The 26139-nt window shown below is 54.7% G+C and overlaps 1 protein-coding gene across 1 annotated transcript; it reads left to right on the top strand.

Moving 5' to 3' along the window:
- Positions 1-10924: 10924 nt before the first annotated feature.
- On the top strand, positions 10925-26021 carry NPAS1 (neuronal PAS domain protein 1; the record flags this gene model as incomplete). Its single annotated transcript, XM_082676550.1, has 11 exons — positions 10925-11046; positions 11473-11708; positions 18360-18433; positions 18695-18784; positions 20578-20752; positions 22152-22267; positions 22427-22584; positions 23206-23312; positions 23764-23911; positions 24945-25039; positions 25558-26021. 11 exons carry the CDS (start codon positions 10925-10927, stop codon positions 26019-26021), a joined length of 1785 nt encoding a protein of 594 aa, XP_082532676.1.
- Between the last annotated feature and the right edge of the window lie 118 nt (positions 26022-26139).

Below are 26139 nucleotides of genomic sequence, written 5' to 3'. Positions count from 1 at the left end.
CACGTGGCTGTGAGAGAGAGGAGATGGGACGACTCCAGGGCTGACACAAAGTGTATCTAATCACCGTCTGTTCCCCGAGTTGCAGCCAGCACCGAGCACCTACTAGGCTACCAGGCTCTCACCAGCTCCAGGCCGACTGCCCGGAAGTGGAGAACGCGGCGTGTTACTCCATGCGGCCACCAGGGGTCAGCAGAGCGCCGCCCTGCCCAGCCGTGGTCGGGCCTGGGAAGTGTTGGAAGCCGGGTCGGTGACGTTTTAAGCTAGGGTGAGAACGGGGTTGGAAGTGTCCCAGGAGCAGGCTGAGAAACAGGGGGTGAGCCACTCATCCAACCAGCCCTCCATCCATTTATTCAGGGCGAGGTAATAAGCTCAAAATTTGTCCTGGGGGCGCTGGGGAGCCATGGGGTAGTTTGAGCATGGGAGAGACTGCGTCGGATTTGCAGGAGCTGAGGAGGAGGAAGAAGAAAACGGTGATTTGAGAGATACTGCTCACCAGAACTCTACCTCCTAGGTGGGGATTAAAGAGCATGCAGTTGTCACAAATGTTAGCAAGACAAATCATATTAATAGAAGCTAAAAAAAAAAAAAGAAAAGAAGCTAACAGGGAGTTTGGGATTGACATGTACACACTGCTCTATTTAAAATAGGGGGGGGGCTTCCCTGGTGGCGCAGTGGTTGAGAGTCCGCCTGCCGGTGCAGGGGACGCGGGTTCGTGCCCCGGTCTGGGAAGATCCCACGTGCCGCGGAGCGGCTGGTCCCGTGAGCCATGGCTGCTGAGCCTGCGCGTCCGGAGCCTGTGCTCCGCGACGGTAGAGGCCACAACAGTGAGAGGCCCGCGTACCGCAAAAAAAAAAAAAAAAAGGGGGGCTTCCCTTTCCCTGGCGGCGCAGTGGTTAAGAATCCGCCTGCCAATGCAGGAGACACGGGTTCGAGCCCTGGTCCAGGAAGATCCCACATGCCGCGGAGCAACCGAGCCTGTGCACCACAACTACTGAGCCTGCGCTCTAGAGCCCGCCAGCCACAACTACTGAAGGCTGCACGCCTAGAGCCCATGCCCCGCAACAAGAGAAGCCACCGCAGTGAGAAGCACGTGCACCGCAATGAAGATTAGCCCCCGCTCGGCGCAACTACAGAATGCCTGCACACAGCAACGAAGACCCAAGGCAGCCAAAAATAAATAAATACATACATACATAAATTTTAAAATGAATAAATAATAAAATGGGTGACCAATAAAGACCTACTGTAAAAATAATTAATTAATTAATTTAAAAAAATAAAAGCTAACAGTAAATCAACCATACTTCAATTTTTAAAAATTGATTAAAGAAGAAAAAAGTATCTTAAAAAAAAAAAAGCTAACAATTTTTGGACATTTACAAGGTATCAGGCCCTGTTTTCTTATCCCCACTTTCCAGATGAGGAAACCAAGGCACAGAAGAGCCAAGTGATTTGTCCAACATCACAAGCTAGTAAGTGGGAGCCAGGATTTGCACCCCAAAGCCCATGGCTCTTCCTGTGGCTACTGTAACAAATGACCGCAGACTGGTCGTAACAACAGAAATGCCTCCCCTCACAGCTCTACCAGCCGGAAGCCCCAGATCAACGTGTCATCAGGGCTGTGCTTCTCCGAAGTCTCTAGAGGAGAGCTGTTCCTCGCCTCCTCCAGCCTTTGGTGGCTCCTTGGCCTCCCTCCAATCTCTGCCACCGTTTTCGCATGGCCTCCTCTTCTTTCTCCCTGTGTATTTGTATTTTTCCTGGGCGTCTCCTCTTCTTTTTTATTTATGTATTTATTTATTTTGGCCGCATGGTATTGTGGGATCTTAGTTCCCCAACCAGGGATTGAACCCGGGCCCTTGGCAGTGAAAGCAAGGGAGTCCCAACCACTGGACTGCCACGGGATTCCCTCCTCTTCTGTCTCTTATAAGGACATTTGTCGCTGGAGTTAGGGCCCATCCAGATAATCCAAGATGATCTCATATCAAGATCCTTAATTACATCTGAAAAGACCCTTTTGCCAAGTAAGGTCACGTTCACAAGTTCCAGGGTTAGGACATGGACATATGGCTTGGGGTGGGGTGGGGGCACTACTCAACCCCCTACAACTCTTCCCCATGATACTATTATTCTTTTTTTTTTTTTTTTTTTTTTTTTTTTTTTTGCCGTACGCGGGCCTCTCAGTGCTGTGGCCTCTCCCGTTGCGGAGCACAGGCCCCGGACGCGCAGGCTCAGCGGCCATGGTTCACGGGCCCAGCCGCTCCGCGGCATGTGGGATCCTCCCGGACCGGGGCACGAACCGGTGTCCCCTGCATAAGCAGGCGGACTCTCAACCACTGCGCCACCAGGGAAGCCCGAATGGTACTATTACTCTTATTGTTGTCATCGGTATTGTGCTTATGACCTTGAAGGGCAGCTCGGGGCTGGAATAAAGTCGGAGACGCCCAAGTGGGCGGTTGGGAAGTCAGAGACGATGAGGATGAGGCACATTTAATAATTGAAGGGGCTTCCCTGGCGCTCCAATGGTTAGAGCTCCGCGCTTCCACTGCAGGAGGCGCCGGTTCGATCCCTGGTCAGGGAACTAAGATCGCGCACACTGAGCAGTGCAGCCAAAAATTAATTAATTATTAATAATAATAATAATTGCAGAGGTATCTCATCATTGCCCCACCTTCACCCTGCTGCCTCCCCAGCTGCTGCTCGGCCTCTTGTCCCTTCTCCAGGGGACTCTGCAGTGTCAGTAGTGGAGAGAGTCCCTTTCTCTCTGGTAGGAGCAGCCCTTGGGCTGGGAGAGCAGTCAGCCGAGCTCCCCGGGCATCCCCACAGGTCCTTCCTGGGTAGGCAGGACCACTGGCCCACTGGCCCAGACCCTGAGACCTCTGTCTCTGTAGCTGGTCCCCTAAGCAAATGAGTAAAGGTGATAACAGAGTGACCACCAGGCACCGCCCCTCCCTAGGGGAGCACGCTGGCTAGTTTGCTGCGTGCCACCTATTTGTGCTGTAGCCTCCACCTGGGTCCATGGTCTTGTCTTGCCTGGTGTCCCTTGGGGGCAGGGGACCAGCCCAACAACGCCGACGCTCCCGCTGTGGGCTGTGCTGTAACGAGCACCTCTCTCTGTTCCCTGAGGCTTGCTGTCGTCTTTTGGCACCTATGGACAGGTGACAGGTAGGCCTTGATGTCTGCTGTGAGGTTAGAGTTCTTCCCTGACACCTTGGGTGGCCTGAAGAGGACAAGATGGGGCTGGAAGATAGGAGGCGCCCGGGACAACACCCAAGTGTCAGGCTGGGTGACACTTGGCTGTGGGGCTATTTATCGAGTTGATGGGTGGTGTTTTCTTTCATTTCCCACTTCCTTTATTCTCCCCAGTAATTGTCAGTACTTGACTAGCCTACCTAAAATCGCGGGCGTACACATATGCACGCACACTCCCCTGCTTTGTTTTTCTCTAGAACTTAGCTCCATCTGATGCAGATATTTTCTTGTTTTATCTGTTGTCCCACACCCCCACCTGGATGCGAGCTCCAGTGACAAGAATCTCTGCCTGTTTCTTCCCTGCTGGATCCCTGGAGCTTCTGACACAGAGTAGGTACTCAATAAATGTTTGCTGGCTGGATCAAAACCAAAAACAGAACAACTCTGGGACCACATTGGGCTGCCCAGTTCTCAAATGACTCTTCATCGTCCATTTAATGTGCTTTAAACGAAAACAGTTTTACTCTCAGACCTGAGCACGAGCTTCTCCGCTCAAGGAATACACTCCTGGGGCGCCGTACACCATTAGCACCCCTGGTGGTCAGGAGAGACAGCTCCTTGACAACCTGACTCTCAGAATCCTGGCCTCCAACAAGGTCTGGCTCCAGGAACTCTCACTATAAGCTTGCAAAGTGCAGGAGTGAAAGCAGGAAGGATGAAGATCAGATGTGTGGTAGAACTCTCCAGAAAGTGAAAGCCTGGAGTATGCTGGAGATTCAGGGAGTCACAGGTCTGTGCCAGGAGGTCTCAAGAACAATGAGACTCAGCTTTGAGGGATTTCATTTGCTATAACCCCCTTGGGAGCTCAGACCCAACACCTGTTTCCCCAGCCCTTCCTGCTTCATCTATTCAAGGGCAGCTCCATCCTCCTGGCACTGGAGCCAAAACTACCACATCCCCTTGACTCCTCCTCTCTTTCTGTCATCCCCACATCTGGTCGCCAGCCAATCCTGGCAGCCCTGCCTTTGAAGTATCTCAAGTATCCGACCATCTCTCCCAACCCCCACTGCCTCCCTGGGGGCCACCATAACCTCCCACCTGGACTCTTCCAGTCGCCCCCTCAGCTGGGCTCCCGGCTTCTGCTCTCACCCCTTACACTTCCTTCTCCACCCAGCAGCCCAAATTGTCTTCAAAAATAGGAATCAGGGAGGCTTCCCTGGTGGCGCAGGGGATAAGAATCCACCTGCCAATGCAGAGGACACGTGTTCGATCCCTGGTTCGGGAAGATCCCACATGCCGCGGAACAACTAAGCCCTTGCGCCACAGCTACTGAGCCTGCGCTCTAGAGCCCGTGAGCCTCAACTACTGAACCCACGCGCTACAACTACGGAAGCCCATGTGCCTAGAGCCCGTGCTCCGCAGCAAGAGAAGCCACTGCAATGAGAAGCCCGTGCACCGCAACGAAAAGTAGCTCCCGCTCGCCACAGCTAGACAAAGCCCGCGTGCAGCAACGAAGACCCAACGCAGCCAAAAATAAATAAATAAATAAAATGAAAATGATAAAATAAAAATTTAAAAAAAAGGAATCAGTGTTTTTCATATATTCAGCCATATTTTTATTACATTAAAGTTTTACCCTATTTAAATGAATAGTATCGAAATCAGTTTGTAACGTGAGTCTCTTAGAGGTAAAATAAATGTCTTCATCACACTTAAAAAAACAAACAAACAGGAATCAGGACTTCCCTGGCGGTCCAGCGGTTAAGACTCCACACTTCCAATGCAGGGGGTGTGGGTTCGATCCCTGGTTGGGGAACTACGATCTGCACAGAGAGCAGCCAAAATAATAAATAAATAAATAAATAAATAAATGGAATTAGATCAGGCCCCTCCCCAATCTAACAACCTCCAGTCCCAGTGAAAACCAAACCCCTCCCCGAAAGTCCCTGCCCACTGCAGCTGACCCAGATACACGCAGGCTTTTTTATTTTTTCTCCCGAGTTCCTCCATTCCACCTCAGGGCCTTTGCACTTGCCATTCCTCCTGCCTGGATCACTTTTCCTATAGATTCATCTCATCTCAGGCTTCCCAGCAAATGTCACCACCCTTGAGAAGGCTTCCTGTCACCATAACTACCCTCTAGTCACTCTCTCGCCTCACCCTGATTTATTTCCTTCACAGCACTCAGTATGAGCAGAAATCATCTTTTTAATTTACTTGTTTACTTGTTTGCCCCCCCCATATACACACATAAGGACCTTGTCTGTTTTGTTCACTGATGTCTCCCCAGCCCCTGGCACATAGTAGGTATTCATACCTTTTTTAGGATTGAGGAATTGCATTATGTTTACTTATACATTCTTGTCAGATGCATACATGGTTTAAAATTTTAGTTAAAGAGAATTCTGGGACTTCCCTGGTGATCGGTGGTTAAGAATCCGGCTGCCAATTCAGGGGACATGGGTTCGATCCCTGGTCCGGGAAGATCTCACATGCCGCGGGGCAACTAAGCCCATGTGCCACAAGTACTGAGCCTGCACTCTAGACCCCACGAGCCACAACTACTGAGCCCACGTGCCACAACCACTGAAGTTCACGTGCCTAGAGCCCGTGCTCTGCAATAAGGAAGCCACCGCAGTGAGAAGCCCGTGCAACACAACGAAGAGTAGCTCCCGCTCAACACAATTAGAGAGAAAGCCCACGCGCAGCAACGAAGAAGACCTAACGCAGCCAAAAATAAAATTAATTAATTAATTTTAAAAAAGAGTATAGTTTTTTAAAATAAATAAATTTATTTATGGCTGAGTTGGATCTTCGTTGCTGCACACGGTCTTTCTCTAGTTGCGGCGAGCGGGGGCTACTCTTCATTGCGGTGCACGGGCTTCTCATTGCAGTGGCTTCTCTTGTTGCAGAGCACGGGCTCTAGGCGTGCGTGGGCTTCAGTAGTTGTGGCATGCGGGCTCAGTAGTTGTGGCGCACGGGCTTAGTTGCTCCGCGGCACGTGGGATCTTCCCGGACCAAGGCTCGAACCCGTGTCCCCTGCATTGACAGGCGGATTCTTAACAACTGCGCCACCAGGGCAGTCCCTAAAAGTATACTCTCTTAATAAGGAAAAATGAGACTGTTTAAGGAGAAGTCATTGGAACCCTCCAAACACACACACACACACACACACACACACACACACACATCCAGACACACACACACATCCATGTTCTTTTTTTTTTTTGGGGGGGGGGGGTACGCGGGCCTCTCACCGTTGTGGCCTCTCCCGTCGGGCTCCAGACGCGCAGGCCCAGCGGCCATGGCTCACGGGCCCAGCCGCTCCGCGGCATGTGGGGTGTTCCCGGAGCGGGGCATGAACCCATGTCCCCTGCATGGGCAGATGGACTCCCAACCACTGCGCCACCAGGGAAGCCCCATCCATGTTCTTATTGCCTACTAAAATCCTTGTACCTCTCCTTGATTACCCCTGGTTACAGGGAGCTCACCACCTCTCAAGGACATATATCATCCTCCCCCATCTCTTCCACCCAGGCGGCTTTGGGAGTGGTGGGGTCTCCGAGCTTTGATAGGAAACATCTCCAAAGCTGAGGACGGCCAAGGAGAGCTGAATGCAGCTGAGCAGCTGAGAACCAAGGCTAGGGCAGGAGGTGTCGGATATGAGACCATGAAGGTCTCGACTGCCACAGTCCCAGTGTCCCTTAACAGCCCCCTCCCTACCCCTTCAGGCCCCAGATGGTAACACCAGCTCTCCTAGATTTCCCCCAAACCTTTGTCAAGAGTCCTTTTTGAAATGCCCCTCGGTTCCCAGCTGGAGGGCCCCAGGTGTCTCCTCCTGGGGCCCGGCCTGATGCACACCCTGACCCAGAAGCTGTCCTATTTTTTCCCAACTGTATTACCAGAGCTGCAGAAGGGCACAGACATCACAGAGCAGCCCACCCATTTCACTGATGGGAAGCTGAGACCCCAAATGGTGTGTGTTTTTCAGTGACTCCCTGAGTGGTGTAGAGGTAACATGATTTGCGTCTGGTTATATGAGGGCGATGTGTCTTTGGATGTACATATCACATCTAGCATATTTAATGCCTGGCTCTATTCTCAGCTTCAAATAGCTTAACTCAGCGATTCTCAGCTTTTTTGGTCTCTTTACATTCTTAGGGAAAACCACAGAGCTTTTATTTCTGTTTCATAAGCCATATCAGAAATTAAAAATGGAAGTTCTTGGGACTTCCCTGGTGGCGCAGTGGTTAAGAATCCGCCTGTCAATGCAGGGCACACTGGTTCGAGCCCTGGTCCAGGAAGGTCCCACATGTTGCAGAGCAACTAAGCCCGTGCGCCACAACTACCGAGCCTGCACTCTAGAGCCCATAAGCCACAACTACTGAGCCCGCCTGCCACAACTACTGAGGCCCGCGTCTAGAGCCCGCGCTCTGCAACAAGAGAAGCCACTGCAATGAGAAGTACGTGCACTGCAACGAAGAGTGGCCCCTCCGCTCGCCGCAACTAGAGAAGGCCCACGCACAGCAACGAAGACCCAATGCAGCCAAAAATAAATAAATAAATAAATTTATAAAAATAAAACTGGAAATTCTTGAAGATGATTCAAAATTCATTTTTAAATAGCAATAATAAACACATTACAGGCTAACATAAATAACATATTCTATGAAAAATTTTAGTGAGAATATTGTCATTATTTTATACTTTTGCAAACCTCCTCAAAGTCCAGCATAACAGAAGACAGTTGGATCCTCCTGGCTGCTTCTGCATGCGGTCTGCTGTGATATCACATGCCATGCAGCTTCTGGAAAACCCCACCTGGCACTCATGGGAGAATGAAGTGACAAAGGCAGAAAATGTCTCGGTATGAAAATTTGACCTCGCGAACCCCCTGAGATAGTCTCAGGAACTAGTGCCCGGGTCACACTTCGAGAACTTCTGGCTGAACTTATTTAATGCTCACAATGATGCTAGGAGGTGGGTACTAAAATGAAATTATCCCCACGTTACAAGGGAGAAGGCCCAGAGTGGTGAAGTTACTTGTCCAAAGTCACACAGCAGTAAGGGGTAGAGTTGCAGTCTGAACCCCAGAAATTAGGCTCTTAACCTCAGCAAGATCTGTGTGTGTGTGTGTGTGTGTGTGTGTGTGTGTGTGTGTGATCATAAATAAATTGTATAGTATGAGTGCACTTCTCAAGGCCTGGCATGGCACCTGCCCAGGTCACACAGCCAGGAAGTAGCATCAGGAGTTAAGAGCCAGTGCTCTGAGCTTGAATCCCTTACCCTGACACCCTAACAAGTCTCTCTGGGAAAAAACAGGAAAATATTATTGGCTGACAGACCATCACCAACAGGCTATCTAGTCTCTCTATGCCTCAGTTTTCCTAGTAAAATGGGCTTAGTAATAGAGCCCAGCTCAGAACCTTGCTGTGGGGAAAAAAATTAGCAGAACATAAAAGATTAGTTCCCAAGTTGTTCAGTGTGGTTATCCAGAGCCACTTGAAGAGTGTTCCCATCAGCCAGTGCACATGAGGGTTCAGAGGTGTGTGCCTCGGTTCCTCTGTCCAACCAGACAGAGGAACCCTTGCTCTCTGCCAGCCTCCACCCACCTGCCTCTCCTAAGGCTCCTGTCCCACCTTCATTAGTTGCATTGTGGTCTCCTAGGAGCACTTAAACGCCTGGAAACCCGCATGCCAGGCTGCTGAAGGGGCTTGGGAGAGAGAGGTGTAGTATCTCCTACCAGAGTGGGAAAGGCCTGACTCAGTCACCTGGGTCCCCAGTTCTCTGTGGGAGGCGCTATAACTCCTTAGTTCCCATTTATGGTCTAATGGGAAGCTCTGATGTCGGGGTTGCCGTGGGAGCAGTGGTGGGTATAAGACCCCAGGATCCTGGTCTCGGAAGTTCCTCGGATACCTGTGTCCCAGTCCCTGGGAGGTCCAGTTGTCAAATCCTGCTCTTATAAGGAGGGGGGCAGAGCTTGGGTGCAAGGTCACCTTCTTGTCCAGGGGGTCTTGCTGACACCCTTAAATTCTCTCCTGGAAAAGAGTCTCTAACACCTGGATTTGCGCCCTTGGAGGGGGCACCGACGTCTGGGTCTCCACGCCTAAAAGAGACTCAGGTGCAAGGTGCCCGCCTTATCCCGAGGGGCTGCCGGGGTGCCGGGTTCTCTTGGGGAAGATGGGATGATAGTCCCTCCCGGTGGGGTATAGAGATGGTGCCCGGACTCTGGTGTTCTCTCGGGGTGGGAAAGCTGACTTCGACGTTCTCGTTCTGGTGGGGTGAGGGGACTCGGACACCAGAGCAGCCCGGGACTCCCTTGCTTGGAAACCCCTACCACGGAAAAGGCCAGAGTGGCTGGAGCTGGGCTGGACCTAAGGGCGGAGAGTCTGTGGGCGGGGCTCCAGCAGGCCCCGCCCCCGCCCGCCAGCGCTGTCCCCGCATCTCGAAGTCTGCGAGGCCTCGGTGGGCGCTGAGAGCCTAGCGCCACAGCCCGCGCGACTCGCCGAGCCCGGCCCGCCCCGGGGTCTATGGGGCCGCTCCTCTGCTGCGCCGCCCGGCCGGCCCCACGCCGTGCCCGGAGCCTGACCCGTGGCCAGGTAACGAGGCTGTGGGTACTGCGGGTAGGGAACGCCTGGGGGCTGGCATGAGAGGACAGGGAACTCCTGGGTCCTGGAGGAAAAGGGGACCGGAACTCCAGTGTGCTTGGAGCTAGGGCATCGGAACGCCTGTATCCCGAGGCTGAGGGAGGGGGCGCACAGACGTTGGGTCCTGGAGAAATAGGGGGCTGGGGGATCTGGACGCCAAGGTCTAGGGCATCGGGACACTTGGTTGGGGAGGCTTGGGGGAGGTGTGGATATGGGGAGCGGGGTTGGAACCTGAATGCCTAGTCCTGGAGGAAGGAAGACCGAATTCAACATGTTCCTTGTTCTGGGGGATCTGGATACTAGGACACTTGGGCCCCGAGTGTCTGGTCCATCCTGGGGGCGTCCTCGGGCTGAGGCTCTGGCCACTGCATCTGGGGTTGAGGCTCGCATGTCCGGGCCTTCGGGGAGGAAGTTGTGGTTGCGGAGATTTGGCTGCCCAGACACGTGGCATCACCCCCGAGGGGCTGGGGGTGGTCCTTGGGCAGAGCATAGGGTGGGGTCCCTGGCCTCTGTCCCCCCTACCTTCTTAGCCCAGCCCGGGAAATAGGCGCACGGCAGATGCAAGGAACCGGACTCCTGGGATGGGCTTCAGGGGGCGGATTCCCCGGGGCAGAGGGCTCTGGGGGCTGCAGCCGGGCACGCCCGGGCCCCGGCGAGGCGCCCGCCCCCCTCCCGGCTTGGGCATGCTTGGCACGCAGCGCGCGGGCCGGTCGGATCCGTATGCGCGCCGCGTGCGCCTATTGGTATGCGGGAGCCGGCCCGGCGCGGGCGTGAGGCGGGCGCTCTAGCGGGCGGCGCGGGGGAGGCGGCGGCGGGGCACGTCCTCGTCCTGAGCTTCTCCCAGAGCCCGGCGCGGTGAGAGCTGCGGACTGTGTAGCGGGGCCCCCAGGGAGGGGAAACTGAGGCAGCATCTAGCCGCAGCTCCTTGCTGGGACCCTGCGCCCCACGCGGACCTCGGTTTCCCTAGCAGGTGCCCCACCTGTCCCCTCGGGCGCTGAGCGCTGCCTCCCGCTCCTTCCCGCTGCAGGAGACGCGGCTCTCGAGTTCCGCAGGCTGCTCTGAGCCCGCCTGAGCGGGTCTCCGCGGAGATGGCGGCCCCCTACCCCAGCAGTGGCGGTGGAGGCGAGGTCAGGTGCGGGGGAGGTCGCGGCGGCAGCGTCCCTTGGGACTTTCTGCCGGGGTTTGTGGTCAAGACCCCGCCCGGACCCTGGTGAGCAAAGCTCCGCCCCTCGGGCTGTGGTCCCGCCCCCAAGGCGGTGTCCCGGGAGGATTCACACTCACCTTCTGCCCCGCCCCCTCGGGCCAGAATTTCTTACCCAGAGTTGCTCAACCGTTGTGTTGTAACACCCACCCCACACACCTGGCGTTCTGTTCCTAGCCCCCTTCCTCGGAATTCCTACCCAACATTCTTATCTCTCTCCTCTTCCTCCTCCTTCCCCCAGAATTTACACCCCAGGTTCTGCTCCACGGCCGGGTGTAGAAGTCACACTCAGGCTCTGCCCCACCTCGGGAGTGTTGAATCCACTTTCAACATCCCGTCCCGTTCCCGAGGCCCCAAGAGGCGAGGCTCGTCCCCCAACCCCAGACCCCTGAGTCCCCGGGCCCCGCTGACGCCCCCTCCGCGCCGCCCGCCCAGCCTGCAGGCGCAGCGCAAGGAGAAGTCCCGTAACGCGGCGCGCTCACGGCGCGGAAAGGAGAACCTGGAGTTCTTCGAGCTGGCCAAGCTACTCCCGCTGCCCGGAGCCATCTCCAGCCAGCTGGACAAGGCGTCCATCGTGCGCCTCAGCGTCACCTACCTCCGCCTGCGCCGCTTCGCCGCTCTCGGGGCGCCACCCTGGGGGTTGAGGTCCGCGGGGCCGCAGGTTGGCCTAGGTGAGTGCGCATGCGCGGGGGTGGGGGTGGGGGTCCAGGCGCGCTCCCCCGGTGCAGGGCACCTGGTACCTGAGGGTGCGCACCAGCTCTCTCCCAGCTCCTGCATCCTGAGGGAGTACAGGATTTGGAGTCAGACCTTTTGTGTGTTCCTATCAGGCGGCTTCAACTGTCCAAGCCTCAGTTTACTCATCTCTAAAACGGGCTCACCAGGTAGGGACGATTTCATGAATTCTGGCCTAATCACGGGCCTGGCCACACTGGATCATACAACCAGTTAATGCTCTTATTGTTATCAGGGAAAATGAATCATTATTATCACAGCGCCATGGGCGGGACGGGGGGACCCAGCCTGGGCCTCCTATCCACTAATGGGCAAGAAACTCCCGCACTCAGACCTGAGGGACCCCAGAGGGAACCTCTAGAGTCTGAATTCCCAGTTTGGGATGCGGGAGGGAGACAGGATAATATGGCAGGTAAGATGGCGAGCTTCAGAAAGACGGGGGGTCCCTGTCCCCACTCAGCCACTCCCCACCGTTGTGACCCTGGGCAGGTCGCCTCACCTCTCTGTGCCTCACTTGTGAAATGGGAATCATGATGAAGCCCCACCCCCACCCGCAGGGCTGAGAAGAGAAGAAGATCTACCAGGTAATATGTGTATGTGTAAAGACCCTAAACACACCTGGCACAGAGTAAACGATCAATGTCTAGCAAGCACTGTTATCAATGGTTACCTGCAGGTTTATTGACCATCTACTGTGTGCCTGCTACAGTTCTGAGCCCTGGAGATCCAGCAGAAAACAAGCTGCATAAAAGTGCCTGCCCTGGACAGGCTGACATCCTACTGGCCAAGACACAATAACGAAATGCAATCAATAATATGTTAAAATATAGAATATGTAAAACACAGATATATATATAGATAGATATCTACTTTCATTATTATTCAGACTTCATTATATAGAAGTGTTATGTTATTGTTATTACTTCTATTTTATGTTTTATTACTTTACTCCTATTACGAGAAGAGAGAGAATCGTCTTCATCTGAGGTCGCAGGTGACAGGGACAGGGCACCCTCGGCTACTTCCACCCCCCCCTCCGAAGGGTTGTCCTTAAGGTGGGGTTGGAGGGGCTCCAATTCCCCTCCTGCCCTGGTCTCAGGGGAGAGGGGGGAGAGAAAATAGCATTGATTAAACTCGCAATAAATCACCATTTAAATTTAAATAATCCGGCTTCCCAGGCGGTAATTAGGCGAATTGACTGGCGCGGAGAGAATGCGGCATTAGCGCCGCTGATTACTGTCATTACCGCGAACAACATGTGCGCCGGCGGGGGATAAACATCTTGTCTATTGTCCCCAAGCCCCGGGGAGAGAAAGGGGGAAGACGCTGAGAGAGCCTCACCGGCGTCCGGCCTCCCCCCTCCGTGCTTGCCGGGATGGCTAATTCAAGACCACTGACCTCAGCAACCTCCCTGCCTGTACGTGGGAAGGGGGAGGGGCAGGACAGTGTGCGGGGGAGGAACTGCGTGGACTCCCGCTGTACCCACAAAATTAAGAAATTGGGAGCATTTCCTGCTCTCCCGGGACCCCAACAAGAGGCCAAGCACCTGCTTCAATAGTTCAGATGGGAAAACTGAGGACAGTGAATTAGCTGCCGTCAGAGAGCAAAGCATTCTGCCTCAAGCTCTCTGTAAAGGAGGGGGCTCCCGCGTTCTCCTCAAAAATAATAGCAGTAACATACCAGTCAGACACGGTGTTGAGTGCTGCATCCAAATTCACTTGCTAATCCTCTCAAAAATCTTCGGAGGGAGGCAATGCTATGTTCCCATTTTACAGAAGGGGAAAACTGAGACCCAGAGATGTGAAGCTCTTTGCCCAAGGTCACACAACTGAGAAGGGGCCCAACTGAGATTCAAACTCAAGTGGCCTGGCTCCAGAGCCCACCTTCTCAACCACCATCCTTGGCATGCTTGTGGGTCTCCAGGGATGGGTCCTATGTTGCAGGTCTCGGCCTCTCTCTGGGCCTTACTCTACCATGAGTGAAATGGGATGACAGATGTTGAAGTCTAGCCAGGGGGCTCTAAGTCTGGGGAGGAGACAGCCTTGATCTCCTATCAGTGTTTGTCATTCATTCAACAAATGCCCAATGAATACCTTCCCTGTGCCAGGCACCGTTCTAGGTGCTGGGGACACAGCAGGGAACAGGACAAAGTCCCTGCCCTCAAAGGTGGGCCCACACACCTGACATGGTAGGTCCCTTGCCCCCCACCTCCCTGATATCACCTTTCCACCCCTCTGGCCTCTTCAAGCCTCTCCCCCACATGGGCCACCTTGCTGTTCAGAGAAGCCTGTTCCCACCTCAGGGCCTTTGCACTTGCTGGGCTTCCACCAGGAACTCCCTTCCCTTAGAATGTGAGCTTTTCAGTCAAGCCTTCCCTGACCACTCTATTAAAAATGACAACCCTGGGACTTCCCTGGTGGTCCAGTGGTTAAGACTTCTCCCTCCAGTGTAGGGGGTGCAGGTTTGATCCCTGGTCAGGGAGCTAAGATCCCACATGCCCAGGGCCAAAAAAACAAAACATAAAACAGAAGCAATACTGTGGCAAATTCAATAAAGACTTTAAAAAAAGAGAGAGAGAGAATAGCATGTGGCATATAGTAGGTGCTTAAAAAAAAAAGACAACTCCCTGCTCCCAGCATGTCCTATCTTCCTTTCCTGCCTTATTTCTTTCCATAGTACTAATCATCATCTAATACTATATATTTTTTATTTCTGTTGTTTATTGTGTTTCTCCCCTACAGCACTTTGTGTGCTGAGCCTAGAATAGTGCCTGGGGCACAGTAAGGGGTCACTAAATATTTCTTGGGTGACTATAGAACTGCGTGAGGGGAGGAGGGGGGACATCACAACTCACAGGTCAGGCATGGCCTCTCTAAGTGACCTTTGAGCTGAGACTGGAAGGAGGTGAGGGAGAAAAGCTAGGAGAAAAGCTGGGAGGAGAGTTTTCCAGGCAGAGGGAACAGCAAGTGCAAAGGCCCTGAGGCAGGCAGCAATCAGCTTGCTACATGCAGGTCACAGTTGTGAGGTCAGGGGCTCCAGAGAGGAGTAAGTGAGGCAGGAAGTGGTCAGCGGGTCAGGGGCCAGGTCCTGCAGGGCCTCTCAGGCCGTGGTGAGGACTTTGGCTGTTACCCCGAGTGAGATGGGAGTTACAGAGGTGATGGATGTGAGGGCAGAAGCTAGGAGCCCAGTGAGGAGGCAAGTGCAGTCGTCCAGGCGGGAGGTGGGGCAGCTAGACCAGGGTGGGGGCAGTGGGGTGAGAGGTGGTCGGATTCAGGTGATGCAGTGAGGGTCCAGCCTCAGGACTTGCAGAATATGGGTGAAGGTGTGGGAGAAAGCGAGGGTCAAGGTGGATGGTAAGGAAGCCTCCCCAAAAGGTAGAGGTGCCTGAAGTAGAGCTTATTCTGATAAGAATAGTGCAGGACTCACCTGTTGTGTACCTGGCTGTGTGCCATTTGCATGCATGAACCCATTCAGCTCCAGCCCTAGACCCATTTCACAGATGCAGCTGGGGAAAGTACAGCCAGAAATGCACCCACTCCAGTCCTCAGGCCTGCTCCCAGGGAGCAAGGCACTCTGATTATGGCAGGGAGCTCCCTCTCCCAGACTTCCAAAGCTAATGAAGTCCCAGCCCTTCATTAGTTGCCCTAGCCCAGGGCAGCAAATCCCTCAGGGCAGTTGAGAATGGGAGGTGGAGGGGGACCCCTGGGAGAAGTCTTGGCTTCTCCCCTCGGCCCCTCAGCGCCACCTCTGTGTGTGGGGGAAGATGACAGCTGGGACAGTTTTGTTCCAGCAGAGGCAGGCTCTGATAAGAAACTCAGGAAATGTTTGTTGAATGAGCGAATGATGGTTGGGGTCCGGATGTGAGGAGGGGGCAGATCTAAGAGTAGGGAAGGGCCCACAGCTGAATCTGGCGGACACAGGAGTTGAGGTATTTGTGGGAGAGAGGAGGAAACACAGAGAGAGGAGTCAGGGAGTTGGTGGATTTGGGGCAGGGGGAGGCCGGGGGTAATAAGACACATCAGTCAGGGATGGGGACAGAGGCCGGGGAAAGGATGAGGGAACAGCAAGTGGCTGAGCCCTCCCCCTATACACACCCCCCTCCCGACGTGCCCATTAAGGCTGTTAATTGCAGCCGTTCAGTCTGACCTGGGCTGATCCTGTGAGAGGGAAAATGAAGGAATTAGCAAAAATGACAGGGGAAAATTGCGACAATTAGCAGGCGGCATTGTTCCCGCCTGTCACCCGGCTGGTTCCCGCTGCATCTCGGGGGAGGGGTCCCCATCACACACACCCCCCGTTACTGTTCCTGGAGTTCCAGGCGGGGGTGGAAAAAGGGTGTGAACAGCCGTGGGGATGCTGGGGGTGCTCCTGGGAGAGGAGGCGAGACCAAACATTAAGGGGCTGGGGGCGGGGCTTGGGAGCTGCGTCCTGATTGGGGGGAGGGGGTGGCGTTTCGCCGCCTGGTGTTTTGATGGTCTGGAAATAACAATAGTAATCACGCTATTAATACTGATCCCAGCTCTGTTTCAGAGCACCTGCTGCATGCGGGCGCCTGGTAGGCCCTTTCAGTTCCCTAAGCCAACGGAATGCTCAACACCCCTGTGAGATCAGCTCGTTAGCAAACCCACCTGATAGAGGAGGAAACTGAGGCACAGAGAAGTAAAGGCACTGGTCCCAGGGCACACAGCCAGGGAGGAACAGTCCTGGGGCTTAACACCAGAACTGGACCTTCGGTCCTGCAGGAACCAGGTGCTTGGGGACCCTCGAGGTCACTGGCTCCCCAATCTGGGCAGGGACCCCTTGCGGGGGTCGTTCTCTGCAGGGTCAGGGAGGGCATCCTGGGTGGGAACAGAGTCCAGGAACACAGGGCCTCTGCCCACGCCCAGCATGGATGTCTGGAGCTCTCTGCTCCTCACTGCGGGGGATGGGTCGCCCTGTGTCTCTGTTTTCTGTCTACTTCTCCGTCTCTGTCTTCCTGCCACTTTCTCTGTATCTGTCTCTGTACATCTGTTTCCCTCTGTCCCTCCATCTCTTTATGTCTCTCTGTCTTTACCTATCTCTGTCTCAGTTTCTCTGTGTCTATATATGTCTCTACCCCTCTCTCTTTTAAAAAAAATTTTATCGGGGTAAAATTTATATAACATGAAATTCACCGTTTTACAGTGTGCAATTCGGTGGCACTTAGCACGTTCACAATGTTGTGCAACCAGCACTTCTATCTAGTTCCAAAACATTTTCATCACCCTCCAAAAACCCTGTCCCATTAGCAGTCCCTCCCCATTCCTCCTACCCCTTCCCCCAGCCCCTGGCAACCACTGATCTGCCTTCCATCTCTGGGTTTGCCTCTTCTGAACGTTTCATATAAATTGAATCCTACACCGTGTAGCCTCTGTGTTCAGCTTCTTTCACTTAGCATAATGTTTTCAAAGTTCATTCACGTCGTAGCATGGATCGGTACTCCATTTCTTTTTATGGATGAGTAATCTTCCATTCTATGAATATAGCACATTTTATTTATCCATTCATCAGTTAATGGACATTTGGGTTGTTTCCACCTTTTGGCTATTAGGAGTAATGCTGCTATGAACATTCATGTACAAGTATTTGTTAGAGCACCTGTTTTCAATTCTTTGGGGTGTATACCTAGGAGTGGAATTGCTGGGTTATATGGTAATTCTATGTTTGACTTATTGAGGAATCGCCAAACTATTTTCCAGACTGGCACATTCTCACCAGCAATGCATGGGGGTTCCAATTTCTCCACATCCTCGCCAACACTTATTTTCTATTTAAAAAAAAAATTCGAACCATCCTAGCGGGTGTGAAGTGATCTCTCACTGTGGTTTTGATTTGCATTTTGCTAATGACTAATGATGTTGAACATCTTTTCATGTGCTTATCGGCCACTTGTGCATCTTTGGAAGAATATCTGTTCAAATCCTTTGCGCATTTTTGAATTGCGTTGTTCATCCTTCTGTTGTTGAGTTGTAACGTCCTTATTCCTTTCTCTATTTCCTTATATCTCTCTGTCCATCTATTTGTCTGTCTTTGTCTCTCAATGTCTCTTTCTCTGTCTCTCTGTCTCTCTCCTTTTCTGTCTCCTATCTGCCTCCTTCTCACCCTTCAGGTCTGAGCTCAAACACCCCCTCCTCCTTCAACAGGCCTTTCCCCATGCTTCTTCTTTCATTTATTTATTTATTTATTTATTTTAAATAAATAAATAAAATATTTTGGCTGCGTTGGGTCTTTGTTGCTGCACGTGGGCTTTCTTCAGTTGCGGCGAGTGGGGGGCTGGTCTTCGTTGCGGTGCACGGGCTTCTCATTGCGGTGGCTTCTCTTGTTGCGGAGCACAGGCTCTAGGGGCGCAGGCTTCAGTAGTTGTGGCTCGCGGGCTCTAGAGCTCAGGCTCAGTAGTTGTGGCACACGGGCTTAGTTGCTCCGCAGCTCGAACCCATGTCCCCTGCATTGGCAGGCGGATTCTTAACCACTGTGCCACCAGGAAAGCCCCCCATGCTTCTTTATTTCACACCACCTATTCGATTCTTCATAGGGCCAACAGGCCCTGGCCTCACCCCTCCCTCTTCCCCCAGCCCCAGGCCGCAGGGGCCCCGTGGCGCTGGTCTCCGAAGTCTTCGAGCAGCACCTGGGAGGACACATCCTGCAGGTGAGGCCCCTTCCCTGCCTGCTGCTCCTTGCTGCCACCTGGTGGCCGTCTCGGGAGAACCGCACCCTTTTCTCCAGCATCAGTCCCGTAGGGGAGCCCCAGAACTGGGAGGCAGAATGCTCAGGCTCCCCCTCCTGCTCCCCCCAGGGCCACTGAAGCGCCTTACCCCAGAATAATCCATCCCAGGCCGAGATCCAGATTTCAGAACCTCTTACAGATGCCAGGCCCTCCTCTCCCCGACCCCGTCTCTCCCCACTCTAGTCCCTGGACGGCTTCGTGTTTGCCTTGAACCAGGAAGGGAAGTTCCTCTACATCTCAGAGACAGTCTCCATTTATCTGGGTCTCTCACAGGTAAGGGGCCGCAGCAGCCTGCCTGGACTGGCTCAGCTGCCATCTCCCTGGCCGGCCCTCCTCTCTCCTGACCTCACCATCCCAGCATGAAAAAAAAAAAAAAAAAAAAAAAAAGGACTGGATCTTTGGTTCCCAAAGTGTGTTCCTTGGAACCCCACATGGCACCTAACATGGCTCCTCCTCCCAGGCAGAGGAGGGTTATTAAAGTAAGAGGTCGATTTGGAGAGAGCAAAATAGCAGAAATCTAAATTTGCCTATGAGGGGTTGCCAACTGTACCGTATTTACCAAAACTTGTTTATTCTTAACACTTTCAAAGGATTACAGCAATTCGTACCGGAAGGACTTGGGGTTTCCAGCTTGGAAGATTTTCTGTGGCATTTTAGTTGACTAGTTTTCATTTTGCCTTTATTTCAACCCACTGTTTCTGTTCCAGCTCCTGCAGCTGGTGGCTGAAAGGTAAAAGGAGGGCAAAGAGAAGCCAAAAGCCCCCAGCCCTGGAGTCTTGTCTCTGTGCAGCATCTTAGGCCTTGCCAATGCAATCAGTACAAATTGCTGTCAAGTTTTATCATTGTTACAAAGATTTTGACAAATGGTAAATTTAGAAAATTCAGTGCATTGGTATTTGGCCTTCGTGAGCAGCTCTTCCGTGAGTTGTTGGAGGTTCCTGGAGGAGGAAGACCCTGAAGGGAGAATATGGACAAGAGGAAGGGAGGGAGGAAGAGTGGGGGGAAAGGCTCAAAGCTGGTGTGTGTGTGTGTGGGGGGGTGTTTAATGAGGGATAGAGGGAAGCATGTGACCCCAAGCCCAGGGGCAGTGGGAGCCATGGGAGGTTTCTTTTCTTTTTTAAAAATTTTACTTTATTTTTATTTTTGGCTGCGTTGGCTTTCCGTAGCTGCGCGCGGGCTTTCTCTAGTCGTGGTGAGCAGGATACTCTTCGCTGCGGTGCGCAGGCTTCTCATTGCGGTGGCTTCACTTGTCGTGGAGCATGGGCTGTAGGTGCATGGGCTTCTGTAGTTGTGGTCTCAGTAGTTGTGGCTCGCGGGCTCTAGAGCACAGGCTCAGTAGTTGTGGCGCACGGGTTTAGTTGCTCCACGGCATGTGGGATCTTCCAGGACCAGGGCTCAAACCCGTATCCCCTGCATTGGCAGGCGGATTCTTAACCACTGCGCCACCTCCCATGGGAGGTTTCTGAGAGGAGGAGGGCCATGGTCAGGGGAGTAACTTAGGGAGGGGTATGTACGTGGGGACTGAAGGCCAGAAGACCAGTGAGGACGCTGGGACAGAAACACAGCAGGGAGAAGATGGGTGCGGGGACTGGGAAGGTGTGGAGGTAAGGGCACTACTGTGAGAGATTTGAGGGATGAATTGAATGTAAAGTCTAATTAAAAGGTTCTAACTCTTTAAAGAGTTTGAAAGCCATTCCACTGCTTGTGTCCTGATTTCCATCCTGTGAGTCATTTCAGGGCGCAGTTGTTTGCTGTATGGGGGTGAGTGAGTAAGCAAGAGCTGCGTACATGAAGGCTTACGACACCCCCATCCCAACCACATACACAGCTTCTTTATACTGTAGGCAGGGGCAGAAAATCCTTAATAATCTCTGGGTTTGAAGTGGGAGGGCACGGGAAGCGCCTAAGTTTTTATCCTCCTTTAAAATGGTTTAAATATATATATATTTATTTTCTACTAAAAACACACACCTGCTTGCTGGCGAGTGAGCCTGTGGCAGAACAGGAGGGCGAGTGACTGCGCGCGCACCTCACCCGCCCCCTGCATTCCCCTCCTTCGCCGGCAGGTGGAGCTGACGGGCAGCAGCCTCTTCGACTACATTCATCCGGGGGACCACTCCGAGGTGCTGGAGCAACTGGGGTTGCGGGCCCCGACCCCCGGGCCCCCCACCCCGCCCTCCGTCCCCTCCTCTTCCTCCTCCTCGTCCTCGTCCTCCTCGCTTGCGGATACCCCTGAGATCGGTAATTCTCAGCATCCCCAAAGAAAGAGGCCTGAGGGTAGCTTAGGGGATGCTGAGTACAATGTATCCAACTATGTCTCCTTTATACAGAAACACTCTTGTTAGAGTTTTGCAAGCAAGTTTTTGTAAAATGAATCAGAGTCTAAATTGAGGTAGCGAGACGTGGCTCCCTAAGATTGCCTGGATCCCCAAGATTTGAACTTTAGAAAGACCCCTCTGGCTGCAGAGTGGAGGTGGGTGCCTGTGGGTGACAGATGGAACCAGGCTTTGGTAAATAATAATAACAACGTGTGCTTATTGGGCATTTACACGTGCCCTGCCTTTAAGTACATAATTTTATTAAATCCTAACCACAAGCCCACAAAGCAGGAGCTATGACTATCTCCATTTTATAGAGGAGGAACCTGGGGCACAGCATAGAGAGGTTGTGTCCCAGGTCAGCTGTAAGTGATTGAGCTGGACTCCAGCCCAGGCTTGTCTGACTCCAGCGCCTGTGCTTCTGCTCTCCAGTGGAAAATTCCACTCCATTTTGGGGAGGGTGTTGGAGATTACCCTTTTAGCTCTGAGATATTGGGGGACTGAGGTTATCTTTCTCATAAATAGGCTTTTCTTATATGGAGTTTGCTTAATACCCAAACCATCTGAGCTATCAGCAGTGCTTGCAAGCTTGGGGAGATGTTTGTGACACGTGTGGGACTGTTAGGGAGCGTGATTATATTTACACCTCAGTTTGAGGCACAGGGTCATCTGGGTGTGAGCATATTTATAAGACAATTTCACAGGGTTTATAGAATAATCTGTATTTGTGTGGCTTATTTGTTGCTATAGCCCAAGCCCCCACGCTGTGTTCAGCCCTCGGTTGGGCAGGGCTGGGGACACAGTGGTGACAAGAGCCCCAGCCCCACCCTCCCGGGGCTCACAGTCCAGTGGGGGAGACTGACCCTGTCCCCAGACAGTGATGACCCAGAGTGGGCAGGGCTGGGATAGGAGACCCCAGAGGGGCAGCTGACCCAGCCTGGGGGTCAGGGAGGACTTCCTGGAGGAGATGTCTGATCTGAGACCTGGAGGTTGTGGCTAGAGATGATGTCAGCAGGAGGCAGTTCTTGCCAAAGTTTTAGGCCATGGTGAGAAGGAGCTGGGCTTTCCCCCAAGGGTACTAGGGAGCCATGGCAGGTTCAGAGCAGAGGAGGGATGGGGTCAGATCTGAGCTTTAGAAAGACCAGGCTGGGTGCTGCTGGGAGGGGAGGTTGATGTAGGATGTCAGTGGGCTTGTAGAACCAATAGGTGCGTCTGTGTGACTGTGGCCATGACCCTGTGTCTGGATAGCTCTGTAGAGGGCAGGGGTGGCCCGTGTGTGTCCTCTTCAGGACCCCATAACCTTCCTTCACTCTTCGTCCCAGAGGCCAGCCCCATCGAGGTGCCCCCCTCCTCCCGGGTCCAGGAGCGCTCCTTCTTCATCCGCATGAAATCCACCCTCACCAAGAGGGGGCTGCACGTCAAGGCCTCAGGGTACAAGGTGGGTGTGAGCTCTCCGCCCCAGCCTCTGACTCCCGGGTCCCCTCCCTGGCCCAAGGAGAGCGCCTGTATTCACGCCAGCTCTGTCCACGGGCCCCCCTGGTCCTCCCGCCCCACTGGCCCCGCCTTGCCCTCCTCCGATCGCGCCTGCCACCTGCAGGTCATCCATGTGACCGGTCGCCTTCGGGCCCGCGCCCTGGGCCTTGTGGCCCTTGGCCACACGTTGCCCCCGGCCCCACTGGCTGAGCTGCCACTGCACGGACACATGATCGTCTTCCGACTCAGCCTGGGTCTCACCATCCTTGCTTGTGAGAGCAGGTACCGGGGTTGGGGGCTGAGGTGGGAGGATGGGGGCGCACGGGAGAGGGGGGTAGGCAGGAAGTCAGAGGAGCTCGGGGGCGGGGGTGGGGGCAGGGCCCTGGGGAGCCGCGGGAGGAGGGAAAGCCGCGGAGGGCGAACTGGAAGAGGGAGTGAAGGCGGGGGCTAGGGCGGGGCCTGGGGCGGGGCCTCTGGGATGGAGGCGGGGCTTGCTCGATTCCGAGAGACCCAGGCCCTCCCTTCAGCAGAGCTCCGCCCTTCCCTGATCCTATTTCTCTCTGCCTCTCCGGCCTCTCATCTCTCTCATCCACTCTCCCGCACCACGCAGTGGGGGGAAATTAAATAGCGAAAGAGTCTCCAAGCACCGAGCGCCTCCGGAGTGGCCGGGCCACCCCACACCCAGGAGTGCAGTCTGCTTGAATGCCCATAGCTGCCCGAGGAGGGAAACTACTATTTTAAATATTCTCCCACCCATTTTACAGAGGGGAAAACTGAGACCCAGAGCACTCCAGAGCCAGGGTTTGGACCCTGAGGGATTCCAGAGCCAACCCTGGAATCTTTCTCCCCACCCCATGGTCTGGGACCCCTTCTCCCCTCCTCTCTGTTGCCCCCTGCCCTCAGAGTCAGCGACCACATGGACCTGGGGCCCTCGGAGCTAGTGGGCCGCAGCTGCTACCAGTTTGTCCACGGACAGGATGCAACCAGGATCCGCCAAAGCCACCTGGACCGTGAGGACCCCTCACCCCAGACCTGAGCACCCCCACTGCCCCACTCCCTGGAAGTCCTTCTCCCGGGCTGATCACAGTCCCTCCTCCTGCCACCTCTGGGGGCTCCACTCAGCACAGGAAGAGCAGCAAGGAGACTCTGAGCAATGGCTGAGGATGGGGGCGTGGGGAGTAAGGGGAGCTGTGGGGTAGCTCTGACCCACCCTTCAAAATCCAGGGGCCTTGATGCCGGGTTACCGCTCCGTCTTTCTGACTCGGGCTCTCTCTGCCTCCCTCTCTGTTCTTTGCCTTTCTCTTCTCCACACCGTCTCACCCTTCCTGTTTCCCTGTTGCTCTCTCTCTGCCCGTCTCCCTGTCCACCTCTCTCCCACTGCCTATCTCTCTCTGCCCCTCTCACCTCATCCTGCCCCTACCCCATCCCTTCCGGTGTCTCCGGTCCCTGGGCTGGGCCCAGTGCTGGACAAGGGCCAGGTGATGACCGGTTACTACCGTTGGCTGCAGCGCGCCGGGGGCTTCGTGTGGCTACAGTCCGTGGCCACCGTGGCCATGAGCGGGAAGAGCCCTGGAGAGCGCCACGTGCTCTGGGTCAGCTACGTGCTCAGGTGAGGGTTGCGCCCCTCTCCTTTCCCACGGGGAGCTCAGAACTCCCTCCAGAAGATTCTGCCAGCTCTGCCCACCTTCGGGTGGGGGCTCTTCAGGGAGGGCTTCTAGAAAAGGACAGATGTGGGCAGTGGTGGTGAAAACATGAAGGGGGACAGGGTCCAGTGAGAGTAAAGGCCTGGAGAAGGAATGAGCTTGCAGGAGGCCAGGGGTGGGTGGCGGAGTGACAAGCGCTTCCAGGGAGAAAGAGGCAGATATGAAGTGGCCTCAGGCCCAGGGTGCTTCTGGGGCACTGGGGAGCCATGGCAGGCTCTTACCAGGGGAGGGCTGCCACAGAGCAGGGCAGATGATGGAAAGAAGCTGGAGGTGGGAAGGACGTTCCAGGCCGAGGGCACAGCACAGGCAAAGGCTCAGGGTCACAGCCGGACCCATCTGAGGAACTACAGGGGGTGCTCTGGGCTGGAGTATAGAGTCTCGAGAGACGAAGCTTAGGATGGTGGTGGGGGCACTGGGGAGCCATGGAAGGGTTTAGGGCTGGAGAGAGTCACAGTCAAATCTGCTTCTTGGAAAGACCACTCTGGCTGCCATGTAGAGGGAGGTCTGTGGGACAAGACAGGGATGGGAGGCCAGGGGCAGGTGCTGGGAAATGCCAGGCAGCACAGGTGGAGGAGGGGAGGCGGCCATCTGGCATCTCTGGCTTTGCGGGGCCTGGGTCTGAGCCAGGTTTGGAAGAAAGATGCTGAGGTCAGATGAGCATGAGGTACCCGGGGGACACTTAGGTGGTGACATCCAGGCGGCCACGGGCTGCAAAGGTTTGGCCTCGGGAGACGGGGCCAAGCTGGGCTAGAAGCCAACTTGGAGTTTGGGGTCCAATGATGAGTCCTAAGTGCCTCGGGCGGGGGCGGGGGGCAGTGTCTACACTCAGAGCGGGAGGGGAAGTCTACTCACAAGACTGGCAGGCAGGAGGGAGTCTCCCCTCACCAGAGGCTGGGTGGCCCGGGATTTGAGCTCCCAATCCCATCTGTCTTGTCCCAGTCAAGCCGAGGGGGGCCAGATACCTCTGGACGCCTTCCAGCTTCCGGCCAGCGTGGCCCATGAGGACACGTCCAGCCCGGAGCCAGCACCCACAGGTGAGCCCACCTGCCACCCCAGCCCCTGGGAAGCTCCGAGTGGCCTCTGGGACCTGTGCTGTCTGGTGCGGAAGCCAGTAGCTTCACATGTGGCTATTTACAGTAAGATTAAAATTAAAATTCCATTCCCTTAGTTGTACTCGCCATGTTTGAAGAGCTTGGTGGCCATAGGTGGCCAGCGCAGATATGGAACTTCCTTCCAGAGGACAGCCTGGGTCCGGACATGAGCCTCTGGCATCTGGGCATGGTCACGCTTTGTGGTGGTGGCCGTCCCATGCATTGTAGGGCATTTTAGCAGCATCCCTGACTTCTACCCACTAGAATCCAGGAGTGTCCTCCTTCCCAGTTGTGACAACCAAAAATGCCTCCAGACTTTGCCAAGTGTCCCCTAAGGGGACCAAACCCCTCCAGCAGAGATCCACGGGTCTTGACCACGGGCGCCGCTCTATTCCACAGATGGGAAGGCTGAGGGCTGGGGACACACACACACGGAGCCCTTCCGAATCTTCCTCTTGCAGAGCCAGAGCCACCAGTGGAAGGAAAGGAGGCCGTCCCCCCGCAGGAGGACAAGGCCCCCCAGCCCCGGGGCAAACCCATCAAAGTGGAGCCCGGCCGGGGGGAGACTGAAGACCCGGAGGACAGTGGGGATGAGAAGCCGTCCGGCCACCTGGCCCCAACGAGGCCCGAGTTCACGTCCGTCATCCGGGCGGGTGCCCTGAAGCAGGACCTGGTGGGGCCGTGGGGCCTGGCGCCTCCTGGGGACCCCCCACCTTCCCTCCTGCACACTGGCTTCCTGCCCCCCGTGGTGCGGGGCCTGTGCGCACCTGGCACCATCCGCTACGGCCCTGCCGAACTGGGCCTCGTGTACCCGCACCTGCAGAGGCTGGGCCCGGGCCCCACCCTCCCCGAGGCCTTCTACCCCGCGCTGGGCCTGCCCTACCCGGGGCCCCTGGGCACCAGGGTGCAGCGGAAGGGGGACTGAGGACTGGAACAGCCCCCCACGTGGCCGGACCTGGGGGATGGGTGGGGACCAGGGCTCTGAGCCCCGGTGAATTAAACGCCTGCTCCCGCTCTGTGGCTCCTCTCTGGGGTCAAGGAGC

Source organism: Grampus griseus (genome assembly GCF_964374135.1).
Source record: "Grampus griseus genome assembly, chromosome: 19".
NCBI classification, from domain to species: domain Eukaryota; kingdom Metazoa; phylum Chordata; class Mammalia; order Artiodactyla; family Delphinidae; genus Grampus; species Grampus griseus.
The sequence above is the reverse complement of the archived record's forward strand: the minus strand, read 5'-3'. Positions and strand labels throughout refer to the sequence as shown.